General features: G+C 41.3%; 3 protein-coding genes and 1 long non-coding RNA gene across 8 annotated transcripts; 2 read left to right on the forward strand and 2 right to left on the reverse strand.

Moving 5' to 3' along the window:
• Positions 1 to 593: 593 nt before the first annotated feature.
• Positions 594 to 8914, reverse strand: spinb (spindlin b). The gene is made up of 6 exons (XM_077560733.1): positions 8775 to 8914; positions 7797 to 8023; positions 7674 to 7722; positions 7357 to 7607; positions 4441 to 4674; positions 594 to 3327 (listed from the first exon to the last, which is right to left on the reverse strand). The coding sequence occupies exons 2-6, from the start codon at positions 7846 to 7848 to the stop codon at positions 3128 to 3130; spliced, it is 786 nt and encodes a 261-aa protein (XP_077416859.1). The 5' UTR covers positions 7849 to 8023; positions 8775 to 8914; the 3' UTR covers positions 594 to 3127.
• A 267-nt stretch (positions 8915 to 9181) lies between these two features.
• LOC144048615 (uncharacterized) lies at positions 9182 to 13372 on the forward strand. Of its 2 annotated transcripts, XR_013293379.1 has the most exons (3): positions 9182 to 9438; positions 12285 to 12386; positions 12512 to 13372. It is a non-coding gene; the product is annotated as an uncharacterized LOC144048615 (long non-coding RNA). The 2 variants fall into 2 exon arrangements; XR_013293378.1 differs by lacking the exon at positions 9182 to 9438 and having other exon boundaries at positions 11390 to 12386.
• Positions 9999 to 14191, reverse strand: LOC144048568 (uncharacterized). Of its 2 annotated transcripts, none has more exons than XR_013293368.1 (3): positions 13950 to 14191; positions 10682 to 12602; positions 9999 to 10581 (listed from the first exon to the last, which is right to left on the reverse strand). XR_013293368.1 is itself a non-coding variant. In XM_077560694.1 (3 exons), the coding sequence occupies exons 2-3, from the start codon at positions 14026 to 14028 to the stop codon at positions 11521 to 11523; spliced, it is 1161 nt and encodes a 386-aa protein (XP_077416820.1). In that variant the 5' UTR covers positions 14029 to 14032; positions 14108 to 14186; the 3' UTR covers positions 9999 to 11520. The 2 variants fall into 2 exon arrangements, 1 of the variants encoding a protein (XP_077416820.1); XM_077560694.1 differs by having other exon boundaries at positions 9999 to 12602; positions 13950 to 14032; positions 14108 to 14186.
• Positions 14192 to 14491: 300 nt separating this feature from the next.
• On the forward strand, positions 14492 to 21075 carry LOC144048524 (uncharacterized). 3 transcript variants are annotated; one of them, XM_077560607.1, is made up of 3 exons: positions 14492 to 14566; positions 14648 to 14724; positions 15433 to 18181. In XM_077560607.1, exons 2-3 carry the CDS (start codon positions 14652 to 14654, stop codon positions 17187 to 17189), a joined length of 1830 nt encoding a protein of 609 aa, XP_077416733.1. In that variant the 5' UTR covers positions 14492 to 14566; positions 14648 to 14651; the 3' UTR covers positions 17190 to 18181. The 3 variants fall into 3 exon arrangements, with proteins under 3 accessions (XP_077416733.1, XP_077416732.1, XP_077416734.1); XM_077560606.1 differs by having other exon boundaries at positions 14493 to 14566; positions 14645 to 14724; XM_077560608.1 differs by lacking the exons at positions 14492 to 14566; positions 14648 to 14724; positions 15433 to 18181 and adding exons at positions 18349 to 18550; positions 18845 to 21075.
• The last annotated feature ends 340 nt before the right edge of the window (positions 21076 to 21415 follow it).

Consider the following 21415-nt stretch of genomic DNA (forward strand, 5'->3'; position numbering starts at 1 on the left):
TATGTTTTTTGCACAATACTAGTATTTTTATTCCATTTGTTTTGTCCTTTACTACTTTTTTGATCTTAAAGGATCTTTGTGCAGTTTGTCACTTTTTTTTTTTCTAGCGACTGCCACCTCTGGCCCAAAGCGTAACTGCAGCATCTGTCAGGCTCATTCACGGTGCGCGTGCACCATCTTAAAACGACGACATGACTTCAAATGAGGTAAGAAAAACTCCGCCCCTCCCCAAAGAAACGAGTGTGCAGGGTCTGCACTCTATAAAGTGAAGATAAAAGCTGATAGGTGCAGTCACAGTAAAACAGTCGGGGCTCTTTGTACTCATCTGGACATTGGTTGAGCATGCATAATGTAAAAAAAAAAAAAAAAGCTTTAATATTACCTTTTTTTTTTTAAACGGCACAATGCACCTTTAATTATTTCCTTTTCATGTTTATTTTGTCATCCGCTTCCTTTTACAAAGAAATTGTCATCCATATCCTTTTTAATATTTATTTAATCAGGGGCCTCCTTCATAGTAACTCTTATTGTCGTACTTCCTGTTTGAATGTGCCTGCGATCGGTGTACAAAACATAATTAAGAGACTTGTAAGAACTGGAAAAATTAATCGTTTATTAGTTTTCTTCTTATTCAGCTTGAAGATAATGTTGGCACACTCTTAAAGGGACAAGTATGTCCAAAACTTAAACTCACGACATAAGTCTCCAACAATGAAAAGAAAAAGGCACAAAATATACAAACATGCAAGAACGTATAAAGTACACAAAAGCATGTGGCGCGCATGGCACATGCACAGACAACACGCATGTTACAGCGGCCCCCCCCTCCAGTTGTTTCCATGGCAACGCAAATGAGTCAAAATTTCCTTGAACTAAACTAGACATCAATTCCATTTAAGAATGTTAGCTTGCTCTTCGCCTCTTCTTTGCAAGTTCTAGAAGGTCCAAAAAGATTGTTAAAGCACAACAGGAGGCAAAATAAATGTTCTAGAATGACATGTAAGAACACCAATCATTCATCTCGTTTGAAACAGCTGATGAGATAGCAGGGTTGGATTGTAACAGCACAAGTAACACAAAAACATTCCAGAACATCATGAGTTCCAAGAACCACGGGCATATTCTAGAAGTCCCATCAACACCAAACCACATCGTGTCCTTCAGATGATGCTTAGAACATTCTAGAATGTCCAAAGATTGATTTGTGTAAGTATAAAGGAGCAAAACGAACATTTGCTCTAGGATAACATCTTAGAACGTGGAACACACATCCTTAAAAACCAATCAACAGATCTATGCCAGACCACGTTTTGCTCTTCAGACACCACAGAATGTTGTTCTAGAAAGTCCAACAGCAAAATGAACATTCTAGAATATGGTGAAAACATCCACAAACTCAATCGCACATTCTAGACAGTCATCAGACCAATGCAAAAAGGCCATCTTGTTTGTAAGACTTGGAACATAGAATGTCCAACAGTTAACGGAACATTCTAGAGTGACGCCCAAAAACACCAAGCTGAAGCAGGCGTTCGAGAAGACCAATCGTCAGACTAATGCCAAATTATGTCGTTTTCCACCTTGTTCTTTAGCGCTTGGAAAGTTGTTCTAAAATGTCAAAAGGAACATTCTGGAAAATCCAACCAAAAACAGGCTGAGTACATCATGCTCAACCACATCCTCGCGGAACAATCAAATCCAACACCAGACCACATCTTGTTCTCCAGTCCAAGCTCTGAACGTTGTTCTAGAATGTCTAAGTCAAATGATTGTAATAGCACAACAAAAAACAAAACAAACATTCTAGAATGACATCCAAGACCATCAAGCTGAAGCACACAGATCAATCCCAACTCATGTTATGTTCTCCATCTTGTTCTTCAGTTTTAGATCCACTAACAGTTAACTGATTGTTAAAGCACAACATTTCTAGAATGACATTCAAGAACATCACACTGAAGCACACGTTTGAGAAGACCCAAACATCAGATCAAGGCCAGATGATGTCGCCTTGTTGTTTTGTCAGGGCGGGGAACGTTCTGGAATGCTACAAGGTCAGCAGGTCGAGTGCAGAATGTCGTGCCGACCTTTCCGAGGTCGCTTGATGTTTGTATTGTTGGCTGTCTCATTAGTTTGCGACAAGTTCCCTGTATTTCGTCTACAACTGGAGTGCTAGCTGTGTGAAGTGACAATGCTAATGGTGCTAGCAGTCGAGAGAGAAATTGTTCAGTGAACGGTCTACAGTTAGCTTACTCTCGATGACTCACCATGCAGTTGGAATACGATGTTAGTGTTAGCTGTGCAAGCTAATGACGCTAGCGGCCCAGCGAGATCATTAAATGTTGTAATGTCTTCAATTCCATCCTGTTAGCTTGCCGACAAATTAGCCATGAATTTGGACAGTGCTAGCGAAGGACGCTAACAAAGTTAGCGGTCTAGAGAGCTCATTAAACGTTGTGATGTCATCAATGGTGTTCCATTAGCTTGCTAACGAGCTACCATGAATTTGGACTACAACTTCAATGCTAGCTGCTCAAGCTAACAATGTTAGCGGCCCAGAGAGATTATGAAGCATTGTCGTGTCATGGCGACTGATTAGCTTGCCAACAAATTAGCCATGAATTTGGACAACAATTTGAGTGCCAGCTAATGATGCTAACAACGTTAGCGGTCCAGAGAGAGATCATTAAATGCTGTGATGTCATCAATGGCTTGATAATGATGCGTTCTCATGAATTTTAACTAGAACGGTCCAGACAGATCTTAAATGTGATGTCAATGGCATCCTATTGGCTTGTGAACAACACCATGAACTTGAACAACAATTTGAGTGCTAGCTAACGGCCCAGAGAGATCCTTAAATGTTGTGATGTCATCAATGGTATCCAGTTAGCTTGCTAACAATGAATTCCCATAAAGTTTATGACTCCAACTTGAAGCATAGCCGCACAAGCTAATGATGCTAACGTTCCAGAGCGGTCCAGTCAAGCTCTGCTGACAACTTCCTGCGCGTCATCCAAAGGGGCGGGGCTTACAGTGACTGGCGTGTTCTACAAGAACAACAAGCGTGTCCATGTGTCTTAAGGTGGGCATCGGCGGTGGTCTTTTGGTGGAAGGAGGGGCGGCCTTAGGTGGTCTTGACCAGGTCATAGACGTAGATGTGGAAGTCGTCGTCAAACTTGATGAAGTAGACGGAGGGCTTGGCCTCCACCTGATGGATGACCATGCCCGAGCGTTTGCCTCCGTCCTCTTTGGCGTACTCCACCTGCTTGCCCACCAGGCTGTCCACCACCTCGCCCGGCTCGCGGTCCGACGGCGCGCTCTCACCTGCGGGAACAACAAGAGGAAAAAGGTTCCATTTTTACTTCAGTCATTCATATTCTCTTTTCTCTCTCTTTTTTTTTTTTAACTCCTTCATTTCATTAAAATTATTACGGGTTGTGTAATGATAATTTTTCTAAATTATTCTTGCTTCAGATTATATTATTTAGAATTACAATTATCCAATTATTACAATAAAAAAATGTATGAAAAAAGATGTAACTATTTTTTTCTTTATTTAAAGCTGCATCAAGAAAGTTTAAATGTTAAAGTTACAGATTTTTACACATCTATAAGCAGAAGCGATGCCCTGATGTGTAGAGCAACAACAACTGCGTCGATGAGCCTATAAAACGCTTCTAAATAAAGACATTCGGGGCGAAAGCGCTAAGAATGTGATGTCATGCTCGCTACTGTCTCCAATTCTGCGTTGTTTTCATTTCTTTTTTGTGTGATTTGAATGTATTGCTGGAATGCAATATATTTTTTTTTAAATTAAAAATAAAAGTTTCGACTTCTGCACCAACACGACTGCAAGCTTTTACGTTGATGAGTATGGAATGATCTGCCGGGAGTAAAAGAAAGGACGCGTTCGAGCACAGCTTACAAAAAAAAAACAACAAAAAAAACCAGTTATAATTTGATGTTTAATTTATTTATTTATGTATTTATTCACTTACATACTTCTTATTATTAATTTATTGATTGTAAACTTTATTTACTTGAAATGTTTGCTTTGTTGTTCTTGTTTTACTTTACATCTTTCTTTACTGCGCGACTGATTTATGTTCCATGTAAAGCACGTTGTATACAGCAATGCTAGTTTTGAAGTGCTTTATAAATAAAGTCGAGTTGAGTTTAGAATAGTGAGGTCACATATTGTCAAGAAATGTCTAAGGTTGACTTCCCCTTTAAAAAAAATTTGAATAGGTATAATTTTCAATCAATTAGCCATTTATTTAATGTTAATTGCATGTGTAAAATCATCTATTAGACTATTAGTAAAATGAACTCTCATTTTTAAGTCTATGGTTTATAATTGCCCAAATATTTTATAAAGCACATAAAATGATTTGGAATACGACACCAGGCGTCATTTGATGTTGCGGTCTCACTCACTGGCGTCGGGCATGATGCGCAGATCTCCCTCCTTGTAGTCGTCCAGCAGCTGGTACATGTAGAGCACCGGGTCCTTCTCGTACGTGATGAAGAACCAGGACGTCATGATGGGCGCGCGGGCCAGCACCATCCCCCGCCACTCCTCCTTGGGCCCTTCCTCCGTCTCAAACATGTGCTCCACCGCCTTGCCGATCATGGCGTCCGCCAGCAGCGCGTCAGTCACGCGGGCCGGCACTGAAGTCAAACGCCACAACGGTGAAAGTCAAATCATCGCCCCATCCCTTTGTGGTAGTGAAAAATGATAGGTTGCTATTTCCGTTTCTCCCGAAACCGCCAGGTTAAAGAAAATAAAGAAAAAGAAAAGAAAAATGGCTTAACGCGCTTGCGAGGAACGGGAAGTACGGAGCGGCAAACAGCGTCACATGACGTAAAACGCTACACGCGCTCGGCGCCGCTTCTGTTCGACGTCGTTGCTGCAGCAACCTGTCAGGCGGGTCAATAATGTGGCTCCGTCTGAACAGGGCCAGATCGGATTTGGACACTTGCTAAAAACAGTCAGCCCCGAAAATTCAGATTTGAGGACGAATCCGATTTGCCTGCAGTTTGACTCACAGGACCGTAGTTCCATACGGAACTGTCGTTTTGTAAAACCTTGTCTCTCCTAATCGGTCACTGTGACACTGTCATGTGACACGGTGACACGCCCCCTTTCAAATCTGCAGCTCACGAGTGCAACGTGCACAAACAGATGTGACAGTACCGTGGATTGACGGTAAAAAGGAAAGAAGTAAATTGTAGTTAGAACTAGTGTTTTTTGGCCCCCGATTCCCAGTTTCGCAATATCGGCCGATGCCGATACCGTTCCGATACTTTGGTTGTTGTTGTTTTTCTCAACATGAAAAAGCTGCCCTGCCATTGGCTCAGAGCATTCAAGGGCCAACAGGACATCCTATCTTGGCATGCAGTGAACACGTCACACATCAGTGAATGTCGTGCACAAGTAAAACACAGGATGCTGCATCCAAAGTCCTATATTAGCGTCGGAAATAATAGTATCGGCATGTTACTTGTTACCACTGTTTTTATGCAGTATCGGCGGTATCTGTATCGGAACAACACTAGTTATAACGTAATATTAATCCAATGGCTGGACTGTAGGATACCTTTATCTCCAAACTTGTGTTTGCTAGGTGACCTAACAACAACTGATTTACCACATAAACAATTTCAATCTACACTTGTAGCCCTTACTATCGCTAAAAAAACAATTCTTGTTAACTGGAAAAACAAACAAACTCTGAATATCGACCAATGGTCTAACCTCCTCATAAATCACATTTTAATGGAAAAAATATCTGCCTCAAATAAAAACCAAATATCAAAATTTATAGAAACATGGTCTACGTATATAAAATTTTTTAACCTAATTCCGGTTACTTAATTCTGTCTGTTAGCGAGAGCCACTACATCGTGATAACTTACATTGATGTTTCTGCATTTGGCAATTTATTATTATATTATATTATTAGTATGGGATTTTTTTTAATGGGCTTTAGGTGAACTGATGAATACACACACGCTCGCACGCACGCACACACACACACACACACACACACGCACATACACATACTCACCCACATACAAAAAAAAAGTATATATATATATATATGTGTGTATATGCATATATATGTGTATATGTATTTAAAAAAAAAAAAAAACATTTATTAAAATTTTTTTAATTGATTTGTTGTTTTTAAAAAAAAAAAAAAAAAAAAAAGGAGAGCAATGATGATGTCAAATCGAATGAACAATACTGAGCTCTTCTGTAAAAAAAAAAAAAAAAAAAAAATCCAATGGCTATAACGCTTCGACAATTATGTTAATCCGACCGCTAACTGATGCAGGCTAACTTACTAGCTCGTAGCATGGAGCCACAGTAGCCACTTGCTGATATACTGTCATTGTGTGTGAAGTTGTTTTTATATCAAATGATAGAAAATTTTATGTGAAATAGTTTTAGATGTGAAATGTTCAACATAATGTTCTGACACAAAAAAATATAGTTGTCTTGACTAAAACGTTTACAGTTTTTGTTGACTAAAACGAGTAGATTTATAGTCGACTAAAAATGGACTAAATAAAAACAGGATGAGGTTGACTATGATAGAAACTATCAAGCGTGATTGAAACTGGACTAAAACGAAACATTTTAAAAATGGCGGATAAAATGAACTACTTTGTGGGTTAGTTTGAGGTCTGTGTTTATAGTTGGGACACTGTGGCTACTTCGCTCTCCTCATAAACAAAAAGGGACAACATGATTAGTTCACTGTTTGTACTTTAAATGGGACATTTGGTGGCTCCGTCACAATCTGTCCTAAGAATGGGACACTTTGTGATTAGTTCACTGTCAGTATAAAGCATGGGACACCTGAGTGAGTGCTTTACTGCCTTTATTACAGGACACGCCGCACTCTGCGTGGCCGCCATTGGCCAAGTACGCTTTGTTACAACGTATCTCTTTGTCGAGGATGTCAGATGTAAACACGACAAAAATGCCCAAATGATACGAGCGTGCGGCTTTCCAAGGTGAAGCCGCACATTCCTCAATTCTGTCTGCGAGGCAACGGCAACAATCACATTGAGCGGGCGTCGGTTTTTGGTCTTTTGTTTGTCATCGTTGCTTGTTACTGCAATTCTATTGTAGTTCATACGAGCAGAGTCAAATTCCTTGTGTGTTTTTAAATACTTGGCCAATCAAGACGATTACGATTAACAGGCTGCTTAGTGGATACTTCAATGTCATCATGGACATTGTGACGTTACTTCTCGGACTGTATTTGCGATTAGCTCACGGTCCTTCCTAATAGCGTAACAACGTGTTAGTTTGCTCAGACGTGTTCGGCGCCTCCTTACCCACTCGGTCGGGCAACACCTGCAGTCCGTGGACCCGGTGGTCGCTGTGCAGTTCCAGGCCGTAGATGCAGTCGAAGCCGTCGTATTTGATCAGGTATAGGGACGGGTTGACGGGGACCTGGTCCAGAACCGTCCCCTTCCACTGGGACGACTTACTGCCTTCTTTCCACACGTGCTGGATCCTGCAGCCGACGATGTTTGTCTTGGTCGGGGATAACGTTCTACTGGGCCCCACGCTGGTCTTCTGCTTCCTGCCAGAGAAGACGGGATATTTCAGAACGTCTTATCCTGCTTTGTTGTCTTCGTCTTGGTCTTACTTGTGAGGATTCCTCTTCTTCATCATGCTGACTGGCACGCCGGAATGTCCTGCAACGCAAAGTCATCCCGGGTTTGCTCGGTTTTGAACTCAGGGACATTCGTTGCGGCCGCTGACCACTGACCTCTGTCCGCTCGGGGCCGCGGGGCCTCTGTGCTCTTGAAGGGAGTCTTCATTCACCCACCTGGGTTGGGGGGGGGGGGGCACTGGGGGGACAGGGTGGGGGAAGGAGGAGAGGGAACTAAGGGAGAGGAGGAGCACCAGGGATTAGACGGTCCCCTGAAGCATTCACACTGGGGAGTGCAGACTCGCTCCTGGAGAGAAAGACCAACTTCCAGCTTGTGTTCCAACCTGAAGACACAAAAAAAGAAGTTTCATTAACCACCAGAACATGTCCAGAAAGCTTTAAGTGTTGGTCCCCAATCCCCGATCTTTATTTCACTCTACAGGAAAATAGGGCCAACAGCCATTGTGCCACAGTAGTGCCTCCTGTCCGTTATACAATTCTTATAACATGTGTGGGTGAAAATTATGGTTATTTTAACACGTCAACGTTGCAATCATGCACCTTTAAGTTGGAAACATATGGATTGATTTGGAACCAAAGTACACTTGGACCAGGAACAATATTCACTTAGACCAGAACCAAAATACACTTGTGGACCTGGCCATTAACATTTAAATAATACAATCATTTACTATTAATAAGCTGCAACGTCATTTTGCTGCGCCAAACACGACTTCTTCTTCTTTCTTTTTTTTTAGCTTGATAATGACGTCACGACCTTCCCTCATGTTTGGAATGTACTGAATGGTACGCACGCACACAATCGAGGGAAAACATGTTTTTGTTCTTCCCCTTCAGCGGCCAAGAGAGTAACAGAAAGCTAACGTGTAGCCTGGGCATGTGTTTGGAATCTGGCTCGCGTGCACGACTCGTGTTCCATTGCGGAAACATTTGACAAAAATGCGCACCGTGTGTGCAGAACAAAGGAGGCGGTGGGCTGACAGCACACAAACACCGGGGTGCTAATGGAACCGCCTTGCTTTGGCGCAAAGCGCAGAAACGAGCGCGTGGCGCTGAATGTGTCCGTTTTCTTACCGACTAATGTTCAGTGTCGCGGCTCAATCGCAGTCGACCTCCGCGTTCCTATCGATCCGCTTTTTTCTCCACCAGCGTTCTCCGCCGCCAAACCAAACTAGCAGTGCTAACATCAGAAGCACTGCGGAAGTTGGGACGCGATGATTTTCAAAGTTAAAGCATCCCCGTAAACTACGGTACAAGAAGTGTACTAGCGGTTGATACGATGGCCTCACACGCATGATAGCATACTGTTGAAATTGATTATTTGAGGACCAAATAATCTTTAATGCCTTTTATTGTAAATGTTTGCGATAAACTATACTTTTATTTAAAAGATCACACCGGAGGTAAGATATAAAAAAAAAGTAGTCACACGAGACGTCGTCGCGCCTTTTCTCATGTTGCTAAATAGTGAGCCTTGTGTGCGCGGTGGGTGTTAAAAAAATTCCTGCAAAATATTGAGATCATGTCACAAGTAACAACTTTTTTTTATGTCTGCCTGATCTCCAGAGTCCGTCAAATAAAAAGTATTTAGTTTTTTTGTGAAGGGAAAATATATATAAAAATATGAAATTGTGACACGCTCACACACACAATAGGTCGTCGGCTTATCCGCCATCTTTAATGTGGCAGTCTGCCTGTAAACGAATAAACGGAACTTAATAAAGCAACGCCCGATGAAGTAAGTGCGCTAAGTTAATGCCTCTCATTGTTGTGGAATAGTTTTTATTTTGCATATTAGTAGTATTTGTAGTTGTAGGTGTTTGAAGGACCCCCTCGAAAATGAGACTATCATCGGGCTTAAAGCAAAGCTAAGCTAAGCAATAAATACACACAGGCAGGCACAAACCAAAGTGTGACTTTTAAATCTGATGATCATAAACGTTTATTCTCATACCGATTTTTCAATATTTATCATCACAGTAATGGTGTCACATAGATAGATGTAAATATTGACAAACCACTTGTTTCTCTGCTGATGTCAGGCAGAAACCGCATAAATCATAAATTGGCTAATTCCATATAAAAAATAAAAAAAAAGCTATACTCAGTCCTCACGTGTGGGTGTCATGTTTACAAATTATTGGCCAATCTTAAATGTTGAAAATGGCTTCAATCTTAATGGTTGAACTAAAATGGCGTTTTTTAGGGGTGTTGGAAGATAAGCTTTTTCTTCCGCGTGTTCGTTTTCTTTCGGGTAGTGAGAATGTTGGTTATCTGAATACAGGCTGGAGATCGATGAACAGTTCCTTCAAAGCTTTTATTTCTAAAGAATATTCCGGTCACAAGTGAATTACAGACAATGGCTGCAGTTTCTCACAAGTGCGAAGATTACAGAGGACTTACAATATTCTTATACTATCTTGAAGGGCGGTACCACACACTTACCAGTAAACAGTTCACAAAGTTGACCGGACGTGAGATAAAACTCAAGGACATCATTCAAACACAGACCAAAGCCCATTTGAGGAATAGAGGAGGTTATTCAGTCATGACTGCACCTGGCAGAAATTGTGATAACACTCACAAGGATACATCCGCAGAACAAAGCTCTATTGAGGAAATTAAAACAGTTACGACTAAATCTGGGCAGAAGACACATTTCAGGGGCTCCTGAAAGTGACTATTTTGGAGGGTCAAGGTTTTGGAAGAAGCAGATTGTGTTTGAATTTCGGTAGATGCTCTCAGTGTTCGAAGCCGAGATGCCTTCCCGCCAATGTGCGGGAGCGAGCGGTGGGGGGGGGGGGGGGGGGGTGTTGGAAGCAGCCAGAAGTGGCCGGAAACGGCGCTGATGTGTAAAACCCGGAAGTCGGAGGCATCTACCCTGTAAAGCAAAAAGAAGTGTTTGTGCTTTTCGTTATGGACTTGTTCCACTTCAGCTATAAAGCCATACAGCCGCCGTGTTTCTTTGTAAATAAACATACGTTTACTGACGTAAATCTCCCGGGATCCTTGGAAGACTTTCCAATGCATTGTTTTCAAAATTTCATTTAGGACGGCCAGGCAGCAATCCTCGATGTAATCTGGACAAAGTAACCTCCTGCGCCGCATCAAACACCAATTAACCAAAAATGCTGCGAACTACATTTCACTTCTTAAATTGTCAGACCATTACAACATATTAACCCTGAAGCAATCCCAAATCAGTTATAGTTTATGTGACTGTGGTCTGCCTGGGATGGTAAAGGTAAAATATTCTTGACTTTGTTCCTGGTGTGGTAGGATGCAACCATTTTCTTCTTCAAAGCGGGTAGGACAGAGGGCAATTGAATTCTACACTGGCAATTAACTATGGAGACAATATCAGGAAAATTCATATTTTAAATGTAGTTTTGTTAGACTCATTGTCTAGAGTTGGGGTGGTAAGGCATTTAGGAGAAGTGGCAGCTGAGTAAGTTTGTTTGCCTGATTGGATTTACTGAATCCAAGTGATAACTTGGCATGACTTGATTTTTGTTTATTTTCTTGCACGGTAATTTGGGACTTGCTTGAAACTTTCAATACTTTACAACTTATACAATACTTTGTGGGAATTGCATATTGTCCGTGTGAGATGAAGAAACATGTGTCACAATTGTGTCTGATTATTTAAGTAAGTGTAAAAATAAAAGTGCATGCATTCGACTTATAGATGTGACATAACATGAAAACCTCAAAAGATTTAAGATGGTGATAATTAATCAATAAGATGAAGATGACCCAACAAAAGATTATTAAAAAAAGAAAAATTCCCGGCAATGTTTGCTTGGCTTGGGATGCTGCGCTATTGCGGGGGAGTAGCGGTCAACATTTTTCTGTCTTTGTCGTGTCTCCGCCTCATGTGTGCCGTCAAAGTCTTACTCTGAGCGAAGCTTCCGCCACAAACTGAGCAACTGTAAGGTTTTTCTCCTGTGTGCGTTCTCATGTGCGACACCAGATTTTGCTTCTGGGAGAATGTTTGCTCACAGACTGAACAGCTAAAGGGTTTTTCTCCCGTGTGTATTTTCATGTGCGATTCCACGTGTGACTTATGAAGGAACGCCTTATCACAAAATAAGCAACAAAATGGCCTTTCACCTGTGTGTATTCTCATGTGTTTTACCATGTTGGGCTTTTGGGAGAACATTTTACCACAAACCGAGCAAGGAAAGGGTTTTTCTCCCGTGTGCGTTCTCATGTGCGATTCCACGTGTGTCTTTCGAGAATACGTTTTACCACATACTGAACACCGAAAGGGATTTTCTCCAGTGTGCGATCTCACGTGTGCTATCATGGTTTCCTTATGAGGGAAGGCTTTACCACAAGTCGAGCAACTGAAGGGTTTTTCTCCAGTGTGGATTCTCACGTGTGCCTGCACATGTTCCTTTCGAGAGAATGTTTTACCACAAAACGGGCAACTAAAGGGTTTTTCTCCTGCGTGTGTTTTCATCTGTTGTTTTTTAGCGGCATGTTTAACACAAACGGTTTCCACGTTGCCGAGCGGTGTCTCCTTTTCTGAGCATTTGGACTCTTTGTTGTCATTTTCACCGTCTGCATCATTCCTCAAAGGTTCCTCCGTGGTGTCGTCGCAGTCTGACTGTGGAGCCGAGAGGTCGGCTTGTTGTGGTCCTCCGCTTGGACTGCGAGTGCGAAGCTGGGACGCCTCAGCTGGTTCGTCTTCGTCATCTTCACTTTTCACACAAATGATAGTCAGTGGAAATTTGCTGATGTCAGCCTCCTCCTCCTCGTCTTTAACGTGTGGATGTTCCACATCCTCTTTTTCTTCTTTGATGCAGGGCCGCTGTGGATTCTCTTTCTCCAAACTGGATGTCCCCGCTTGTGACTGCGGGAGAAGTTCATCCTGACGATCAGTCACTTGCTGGACGCCTGGATGGAGTAGTAAATGTTCAGACATATTGTTGGACAGCACAAGCACAGATTCAGACACAGTTTGTTTGTTAGCCGCTAGCCCCATTAGCCACATAGAAATAGAAAGTAGAGATGTTCAATAACACCTTTTTTCCAGGCCGATAGCAGTACGAGTATTCAACTTTTGAGTAGTCACCAATACTGACACCAAGTATCTCTCTCTCTCCCTAATGGAAAGTGAGCAGTTTCATAAGCGGCCTAGAGAACCAGAATGCAGAATTAAAGCTTTTTTTTTCGCTCTTTTTCTTCCTGTAGGAATAAAATTTGGAACAGATGATTTTATTATGATTTAACTGATTGATTATGCTTTATTATAAATTTAATAATTGCGTAATTGCTGTGAAAGTGTTGTTGTTGTGCAAAGGTCAGAATCAGGAGAACTGAAACCTGCTCCTCTCTACTTGGCCTACTGACCGCCGGCTGGAGATCAGAGATATGAGGAAACAGCGTTAGACGACTTCTCGTCGATGATATGCTGAATTGACGTGCTAAAAGTGCTTATCAAGATATATGTATTTGGTAAATTCCACGAATATGCAAACACATTTCTACCAATAAGCAAGAAATGTAAACAAGCACAAGGTGATGCCTGCTTGCTGAATGACCCCATCACCTCATGTAACCTAGGAACCTCAAGTTTGAATAAAAAGAGGTTTATAGGAGGGCTGTTTTAGAATAGATGAGATTTGTACACAGCCTCACCTATTCTCCTTGCAAGTAAACTGAAACTGGAACGTCTTCTCTCCTTATTGTTTGTAAGTTATATTTGTCATTTGAACCAGACACTTTCTTTCTTTTTCTTTTTTTAGGAATGTCTGTACATGGGTGCACTTTGGCATGTTTGGAAACTTTCTAGCAGGATCTTCTTTATTTTTCGAGCTCAGCGTGGCTCTCAGGATGACAAATTGCTTGTGTTTCTCTAGTCTAAAGTGGTTATGTCGCAAACTTGGCCCCATGTCAAATAACATCACACCACAGATCCCGAATTTGTGCTGGCAGTCAGAATCCAACGTTTGACGTCAAACTTCAAGTTTCCTTGCGGCGTGACACGAACCAGCGCAACATACAGAGATGCATGCAGCATCGACAAATGTAGTTACACTAAAATCTAATCCAAGCTAAATCCATTTATAGCATGAATATGGAAGTAAAGCACATCGTCTTGAAAATGTTTTAATTACATAATAAATGACTGCAAACACGCGCTTCTATAGCCATTGTCTTTTAATCCTAATTATGTTTCCTGTTATAGCAGTCTGTCTACTTTGTTAATTAATAAAAATGTTAAAAGTAGACTAGACTGACCTTGGATGTACATCTTGTGATTCTTGTCAACGGCGTCCAGTTGTTTACGATGAATTTCGGTCTCTTCATGCAACGCCATTATTCTGTTAAATAGTCAAAATTCATTATTAGTCGCTCCGTACCAACTAATTAAACTTTTTGGTGTTTTTTTTTTTTACACTCGATTTCGCCTGGTTGCCTTCGCGTTTTTTTCCGCATCGCCCGCAACCGCACCATTTTCCGGTTTTCTTTTGTTCTACGGTGGCTTTGCAGGAGGTACTGGTTAGCATCAAGTTAACGCACGGCTGCCATCTAGCGGCGGAATTGAAGACACCTTCTGTACGTTTGCGCTATACTTGTAACATTACATTGCCCAATATAATAGTTGTTGATTTAAGGAAAAAGGCACTTGAAGCCCCCCAAAATTCCTTCATATTCAGCAATTTCGTGACGACGTAGTTCTTTCTCGGCTCTTCCCTTGTATTGCTTCTTGTATTGCGTCTTCTATACCGGCGCAGAATGGCAGCCATGTATTACGGTTGATGCTCTCCTGCGCTAAACACCGTCGAAGAAGAAAACGGCGGAAGTTAGCGTAGCCTAGCATCGCGTCAACACAAAAGAAAGTCGACGGCGAGCAGGTGAAATCCAGTGGAGAACAACATCAAGAAGATGAAATAGTTGGTGCGGTTGCGTTTAATAACATTTTAAATGTTCAGCAGAACAATGGTGTCGTGTGAGCCACAAGGGAAACAACTAGAAGCTGTTGGCGAGAGTCACATCGAGCTGAACATCCAAGGTCTGTCCACAATGACAACTGGCTTTCTGCGTTTCACAGTTTCATCTATGAATCAAGTAAAGCGAGTAATGTGCATAGTTAAAAAAATAAAAAAACATTAATAAAAGTATGAATAAAAAACAATGGATCTGGATAGTCCGGTTTGCTTAACCATTAGGTAAGGTTAGAATTAGAATTAGGTTTATTTCCACTTTTCCACCTAAAAATTTTAAAATATTGACTTCCTTAATCTAATGTAGCAGGGGAGATGTTAGAATCTGAAGTTTGTGGGTGCTGATCGTTTTAGCAACCCAGCACATCTGATACTGAAGTAGTGATGGTCCGGGTAGTACATGTCGTTTCTTAATTGCTGATGAGTGATTAGATTTCGTGGGAAAAAAAATGTTGAGGTCATGTGATTCCCAAGGTAATTTTAAGGTCAAATGGTTACTAAAATATGCATCTTTTCCACCAACGTCTGTTTTGTTAAGATTGACCTTAAAATTCAAAGGAAGGTGGCCACTGGCCATGCCCCTTTTCGTCAAAAATATTCAAATTTGGCGTGCCGTAGCTCCCAAATTCCTTATCCAAGTGTCTGTAAAGTTTATATTAATTGGTGTGCCATCGCTATCAACAAATGCAGCAAGTTTCTGTGAAATCAAAATCTGCTTAGGAAAAGCGTCAACTGAATGGCAGCAGTAACATAACTGACTTGTTTGCGTCCTGCAGACAACCAGCAGCTGATTGTTCATCAGGAGGAGCGCCGCCCTCAGTTGCTGGGGGGGAGCTCCAGTTTGGAGCAAGATGATCCACAGACTAGCCACGTTAATGAGGAAAAAGATGATCGACAGTCCTTCCATATGAAAGAGGAAGAAGAGGAGACTAACATCAGCATGTTGCCACTGCCGGGTGTCACTGTAAAAAGTGAAGATGATGATAAAGAAAGAGCCGAGTGGTCCCAGCGCCATCATCGCAGCCCAAGTGGTGACCACCGTGGACGGCCACCAGCAGGTGACCTCTTGGCTCCTCTGTCAGACAGCAGCAGCGACACGGAAGAACCTTCGAGGAGCGACACAGACTCTGAAGGGGACGATGAAAAGTGGGAATGCTCTGAGGAGGAGACATCTCTTAGCGATGACGAAACTTCTGAAATGTTTCAAAACATTTTAGCCACCGCAGTTTGCGTCAAAAGCCTTGCTGGAAAACGACAAAGAACTGTTACTTGTTCAACTTGTGGCAAGACGTTCTCTTGGCAGACAAATATGGTCAAACATATGAGAACACACACAGGAGAAAAACCCTTTACTTGTTCGGTTTGTGGTAAAGCATTTGCTCGAAAAGATCACGTGAAATCTCACATGAAAACACATACAGGAGAAAAATCATCTTGTTGCTCAATTTGTGGGAAAACATTCTCTCAAAAGACCCACATGTTTGCGCACATGCGAATACACACGGGAGAAAAACCTTTTAGTTGTTCAGTTTGTGGGAAAACATTCTCCCAGAATTCAGACATGGTAAAACACATGGTCGTACACAGTAAGGAAAAAAACTTTTGTTGCGCAACATGTGGCAAAACATTCTCTCGCAGGTTAGTCCTGCGACTTCACATGAGAACGCACACTGGAGAAAAACCTGTCAGTTGCTCAATTTGCGGTAAAACATTCAGTCAAAATTCACAAATGGTGAAACACATGCGAACGCACACAGGCGAAAAACCCTTTAGTTGCTCAATTTGTGGTAAAAGCTTCTCTCGAAAGGACCATATGTTGTCGCACGTGATAACACATTCAAATGTAAAACCTTTTTGTTGCTCAATTTGTGGTAAAACGTTCCATGGGAAATCAAATATGTTGAAACACATGAAAAGACACACGACAGAAAACCGTTTTTCCTGCTCTACTTGTGGTAAAACATTCTCTTGTCGAAACAACCTAGTAACACACATGAGAACACACACTGGAGAGAAACCCTTTTGTTGTTCGGTTTGTGGTAAAGCATTCGCTTGTAAAAAATACCGAACGGTACACATGGCAAGACACACAGCAGAAAAAGCCTTCAGTTGCTCAACTTGCGGTAAAACTTACTTTCATAAATCAAGCCTAGAGTTACACATGAGAACACATACAGGAGAGAAACTGTTTTCTTGCACAGTTTGTAGCAAAGCTTTCTCTCAAAAACCAAATTTGGTACTGCACATGAGAATACACACGGGAGAAAAACCATTTAGTTGCCCTCTGTGCGATAAAGCATTCGCTCGAAAGAAGAACATGAGGTCACACATGAGGAAACACACCGGAGAAAAGCCTTACAGTTGCTTAACTTGCGGAACAACATTTGCTTATAATACAAGCTTGGTAAGACACATGAGAACGCACACAGGAGAAAAACCCTTTAGTTGTTCCTTGTGTGATAAAAAATATTCTCGAAAGCCAGACTTGATGTCACACATGCGCAAACACGCAGGTGAAAACCTCGCATTTTGACGGCACACGTTGTCGGGTCGATTTCTGAAAACGGTTGGCATACATCTCACCGGAATCGCGTGAAAAGTGGAAAGCAATCAATTATGATGGCAAATTAAAAAACAGCCTATTCATGTATAGTAGATTAGATATTTAAAATATTAGTGCTGAGTTTTGATATATGCAAATATGCACAAATATCAAAATGACGCACTGTACTTACATTTTTCTTGTAATGTGTCATTCTGTAAATGTTCTGTTACTGCATGAATGTACTTTTTTTTTTTTTAAATTAGTCTAGGCTAGCTATATATACATGTTAAATAAATCAAAATGGGGGAAAAAACATGCAAATGTTTTGTCACTCGGAACTAGTCAAAGACAGAAAATATTTAAAAAATGTCAAGAAAGTGGTAGTGTTGGTTTGTGTTTGTTTTGTTTGTTCCTTACAAAATATCCATAATGTTCCTGAGAGGCGATGATCGTGGTCAGCATCTCTATGCATCCATCATCATCAAGTGAAGAAAATATGGCAAACTGTTTCCAGTGACTGGACATTCCTCCAATATTGCTGGGCGGCTAGACATTTTTCACTTAAATGTGTACTTACTTTTGTTGCCAGCAAAGGCTGTGTGTTAAAAAAAATTTTTTTAGGGCAATTTACACTATAATGCAAAAATGTTAATTCTGCATTTTATTCCATGCACATTCCAAAATGGAATATGAGCCCCTGGATTGCAGTGGTGTAAGCCTACATGACTTCACAAGTTCACGTGTTCATCCTTTGTTCTTTGTCATTTCTTGATCGTTTTCGTTACAAAATGCACGTTTTGTTTAGTCTCTCTCTTTTTTTTGCGGGGGCATTATTTAGTTGTGAAATTACTTTTAAATACGCCGTTTTTTTATTCATTAGTAATGAAAGTCGAGAATAATAATAAAATAATGTCCATCCATGGATAGGTCTATATGCCCATTCATGAAATGTCACCTATTTTTAACCAATCACAGTAATGTACAGCGTAAACAACTGAAAATGTTTGAATGGTGTGACCTTGTGTTATTGAAATGAATACATTTTCTGGACAAATCGACAAAAAAAAAGTATGTCATCTCTTGAAGTGCTTTAAATGCCGCCGCACGAGAGCAGCCGTGAGTTAACGTGGATGCTCTACTGCCATAAAACCACCATCGAAGAAGAAAAAGGCGCGGTTTCACGGCTGCACAAAATGGCGTAGAAATACGACGACCAGCTGAAATCCAGTAGAAAACAACATGGGGAAGTAGGAATAATTGGTGCGTGAGCGACTCACAAAATTTTGGAAATGTTCAACAGGAAAATGGCGTCGTGCGAGCCACAAGGAAAACAACTGGAAGCTGTTGCCGTGAGTCACGTGTCTACTTGTTTCTTCGTTTCACATTTCAACTAACGAGAGTCACGTACATGGCAAAATAAATAACAGCAATACAATTACGGTCATTTACTTTTGAGTTATGTTGGTTATGAAGGGAAAAGAAACTCGACTGTGTCTGACTCGGTCACTCGGTTCTGAGGCTGCCCACCATTTTGTCTGAAAGAGTCATTCTCCATCACCAAATCACAATGTTGTTTTGTTAGGGAAATTGTCAACTGTATGGCAGTATAGTAACATAATAACAGACTTGTCTGTGTCCTGCAGATGTCCAGCAGCTGATTGGTGGTATGGAAGAACTTCCCCCTCAGCCGCATGGGGTGAGCTCCAATTTAGAGCGAGAGGATCTACAGCATAGCCATGTTAAGGAGGAAGAAGACGATCGACATTCCTTTCATGTGAAAGCGGAAGAAGAGGATCCACAGTCTCCCAGGCCTCATATGAAGGAGGAAGAGGAGGCGGCTGACATCGGCTTGTTGCCACTGCTTGTTGTCTCTGTGAAAAGAGAAGTCGACCATAAAGAAACACCCGAAGGGTCACAGCCTCATCCTCGCAGTCCAAATGATGGAGGACCACCACCAGACGACATCTTAGCCCCACTGTCAGACAACAACATGGAACAACCTTCGAGGAACAGTGCAGACTGTGAAGGTGATGACAAACAGTCAACACGCTCTGCGGCAGAGACCAATCTTGGCAATAATGAAACTTCACAAATCTTCGAAAGCCTTGCTAAAAAACAACAAACTATCGCGAAGATGAGAACACACGCTGAAGAAAAATCCTTTTGTTGCTCATTTTGTGGTCGACTATTTTCTCGCAAGTCGCTCCTGGTAAAACACGTGACAACACACACTGGAGAAAGACCTGCTAGTTGCTCAACTTGCGGCAAAACATTCTCTCATCAGACCAACATGGCAAAACACATGAGAACACACACAGGAGAAAAACCCTTTCGCTGCACAATTTGTGAGAAAACATTCTCTCGGAAGGAGAGTGTGTCAATGCACATGAGAACACACACTGGAGAAAGGCCCTTTAGTTGCGCAATTTGTGGCAAAACATTCTCTCAAAGGGGCCATATGACATCCCACATGACAATACATACAGGTGAAAAACCTTTTTGCTGCTCAGTTTGTGGGAAAACTTTCTCCCAGAAGTCAGACGTGGCGAAACACATGATAAAACACATTCCAGACAAAAACTTTAGTTGCACAACTTGTGGTAAAGCATTCTCTTGTCAAAAATACCTAGCAATGCACATGAAAACACACACAGGAGAAAGACCCTTCAGTTGTTCTACTTGTGATAAAACATTCTCCAAAAAAGAAAACGTGGTCAAACACATGAGAACACACACCGGAGAAAAACTATTTGGTTGCGTCGTCTGTGGTAAAAAATTCTCCCGAAAGGAGCATCTGTCATCGCACATGACGCGACATACGGATGTAAAACCTTTTTCTTGCTCTGTTTGTGGGAAAAAATTCCCTCAAAATTCATACATGGTGAAACACATGAGAACACACACTGGAGAAAGAAACTTTTGTTGCCCTACTTGTGGTAAAACTTTCTCTCTTGAAACACCCCTTGTAATACACATGAGAACGCACACTGGAGACAAACCTTTTATTTGCTCAACATGCGGTAAAACTTTCTCCCGGAAGCAACATCTGGAATCGCACATGAGAATACACACAGGAGAAAAACCCTTCAGTTGCTCAACTTGCAAAAAATGTTTCTCTCACGACTCAAGCCTATTATTACACATGAAAATACACGCAGAAAAGGCCTTTTGTTGTTCAATTTGTACTAAATCATTCTCTCAAAGGCCAACTTTGGTCAGACACATGCGAACACACACCGGAGAAAAACCTTACAGTTGCTTAGTGTGCGATAAAACATTCTCTCGAAAGACAAATATGGTAAAACACACGAGACTGCACACAGCAGGAATCCTCACACTTTGATGGCACTGTAGGGGCGCAGTGTGATGCCAGGGGTTACCTCAGGGAACTTTTTTTTTTTTTTTGCCATACGACAATAAAGTGTAATTACACATCCAATACACTAGGTGGCAGTTGCGCTCTCATTGTCAGCGTGTGCAATGAGTATTTGCTTTTATGCACTTACAACAGTTTTATAGACAAATTACACTATAGTCGCAGCAGTAATTTTTTTTTTTGGGGGGGGGGGCAGATATTTTCTTCCTCCTTGAGGTGTAAAAAAATAATTGAGAAGTGCTGCTCTAAGTTTAAAAAAATATATATATATATATTGTATAATACTGTATTTCCACTACAACTTTTTTTTTTCACAAGACCTCTGATATTTCTTGTAATGTGTCATTCTTTAACTAACTCCATGAAAGTATATTAGAATACCAATATAGTCCCAAGACATATAAATCAACACTGTAATAAAAAATAAAAACAAGTCAGCAGTAAATGTTTTGTCACTTGAACCTTTTCAAAAAAAGAAAATTAAAAATATCAAGACAATATTAGTGTTGTTCGGAGTCTTTCTGATATTTTGTGTAAAGTATCCAGAATGTCCCGGCAGGTGAAGATAGGGGTTGGCAACTCTTAAATAGTTTGTCCTTCATTTTGTTTGTTCTCAAAGAGAAAGAAAGATCCATGCAGGTTTTGGAGCAACATAAGGAGCCGCCCTTATTTCAACAAGACAATCCCAACTAAGCCACTTTCTGCAGGTTACAACAGCGTGGCTTCAAGCAAAAAACGTGACAGTACTCGACTGATGTGCCAACTCCAGACCTGTCTGTCTTCCATTGAAAATATGTGGCGCATTATGTAGTGCAAAATGCTACAATGGAGAGGCAGC

The sequence above is a fragment of the Vanacampus margaritifer genome, chromosome 3 (assembly GCF_051991255.1).
Source record: "Vanacampus margaritifer isolate UIUO_Vmar chromosome 3, RoL_Vmar_1.0, whole genome shotgun sequence".
Classification (NCBI taxonomy): domain Eukaryota; kingdom Metazoa; phylum Chordata; class Actinopteri; order Syngnathiformes; family Syngnathidae; genus Vanacampus; species Vanacampus margaritifer.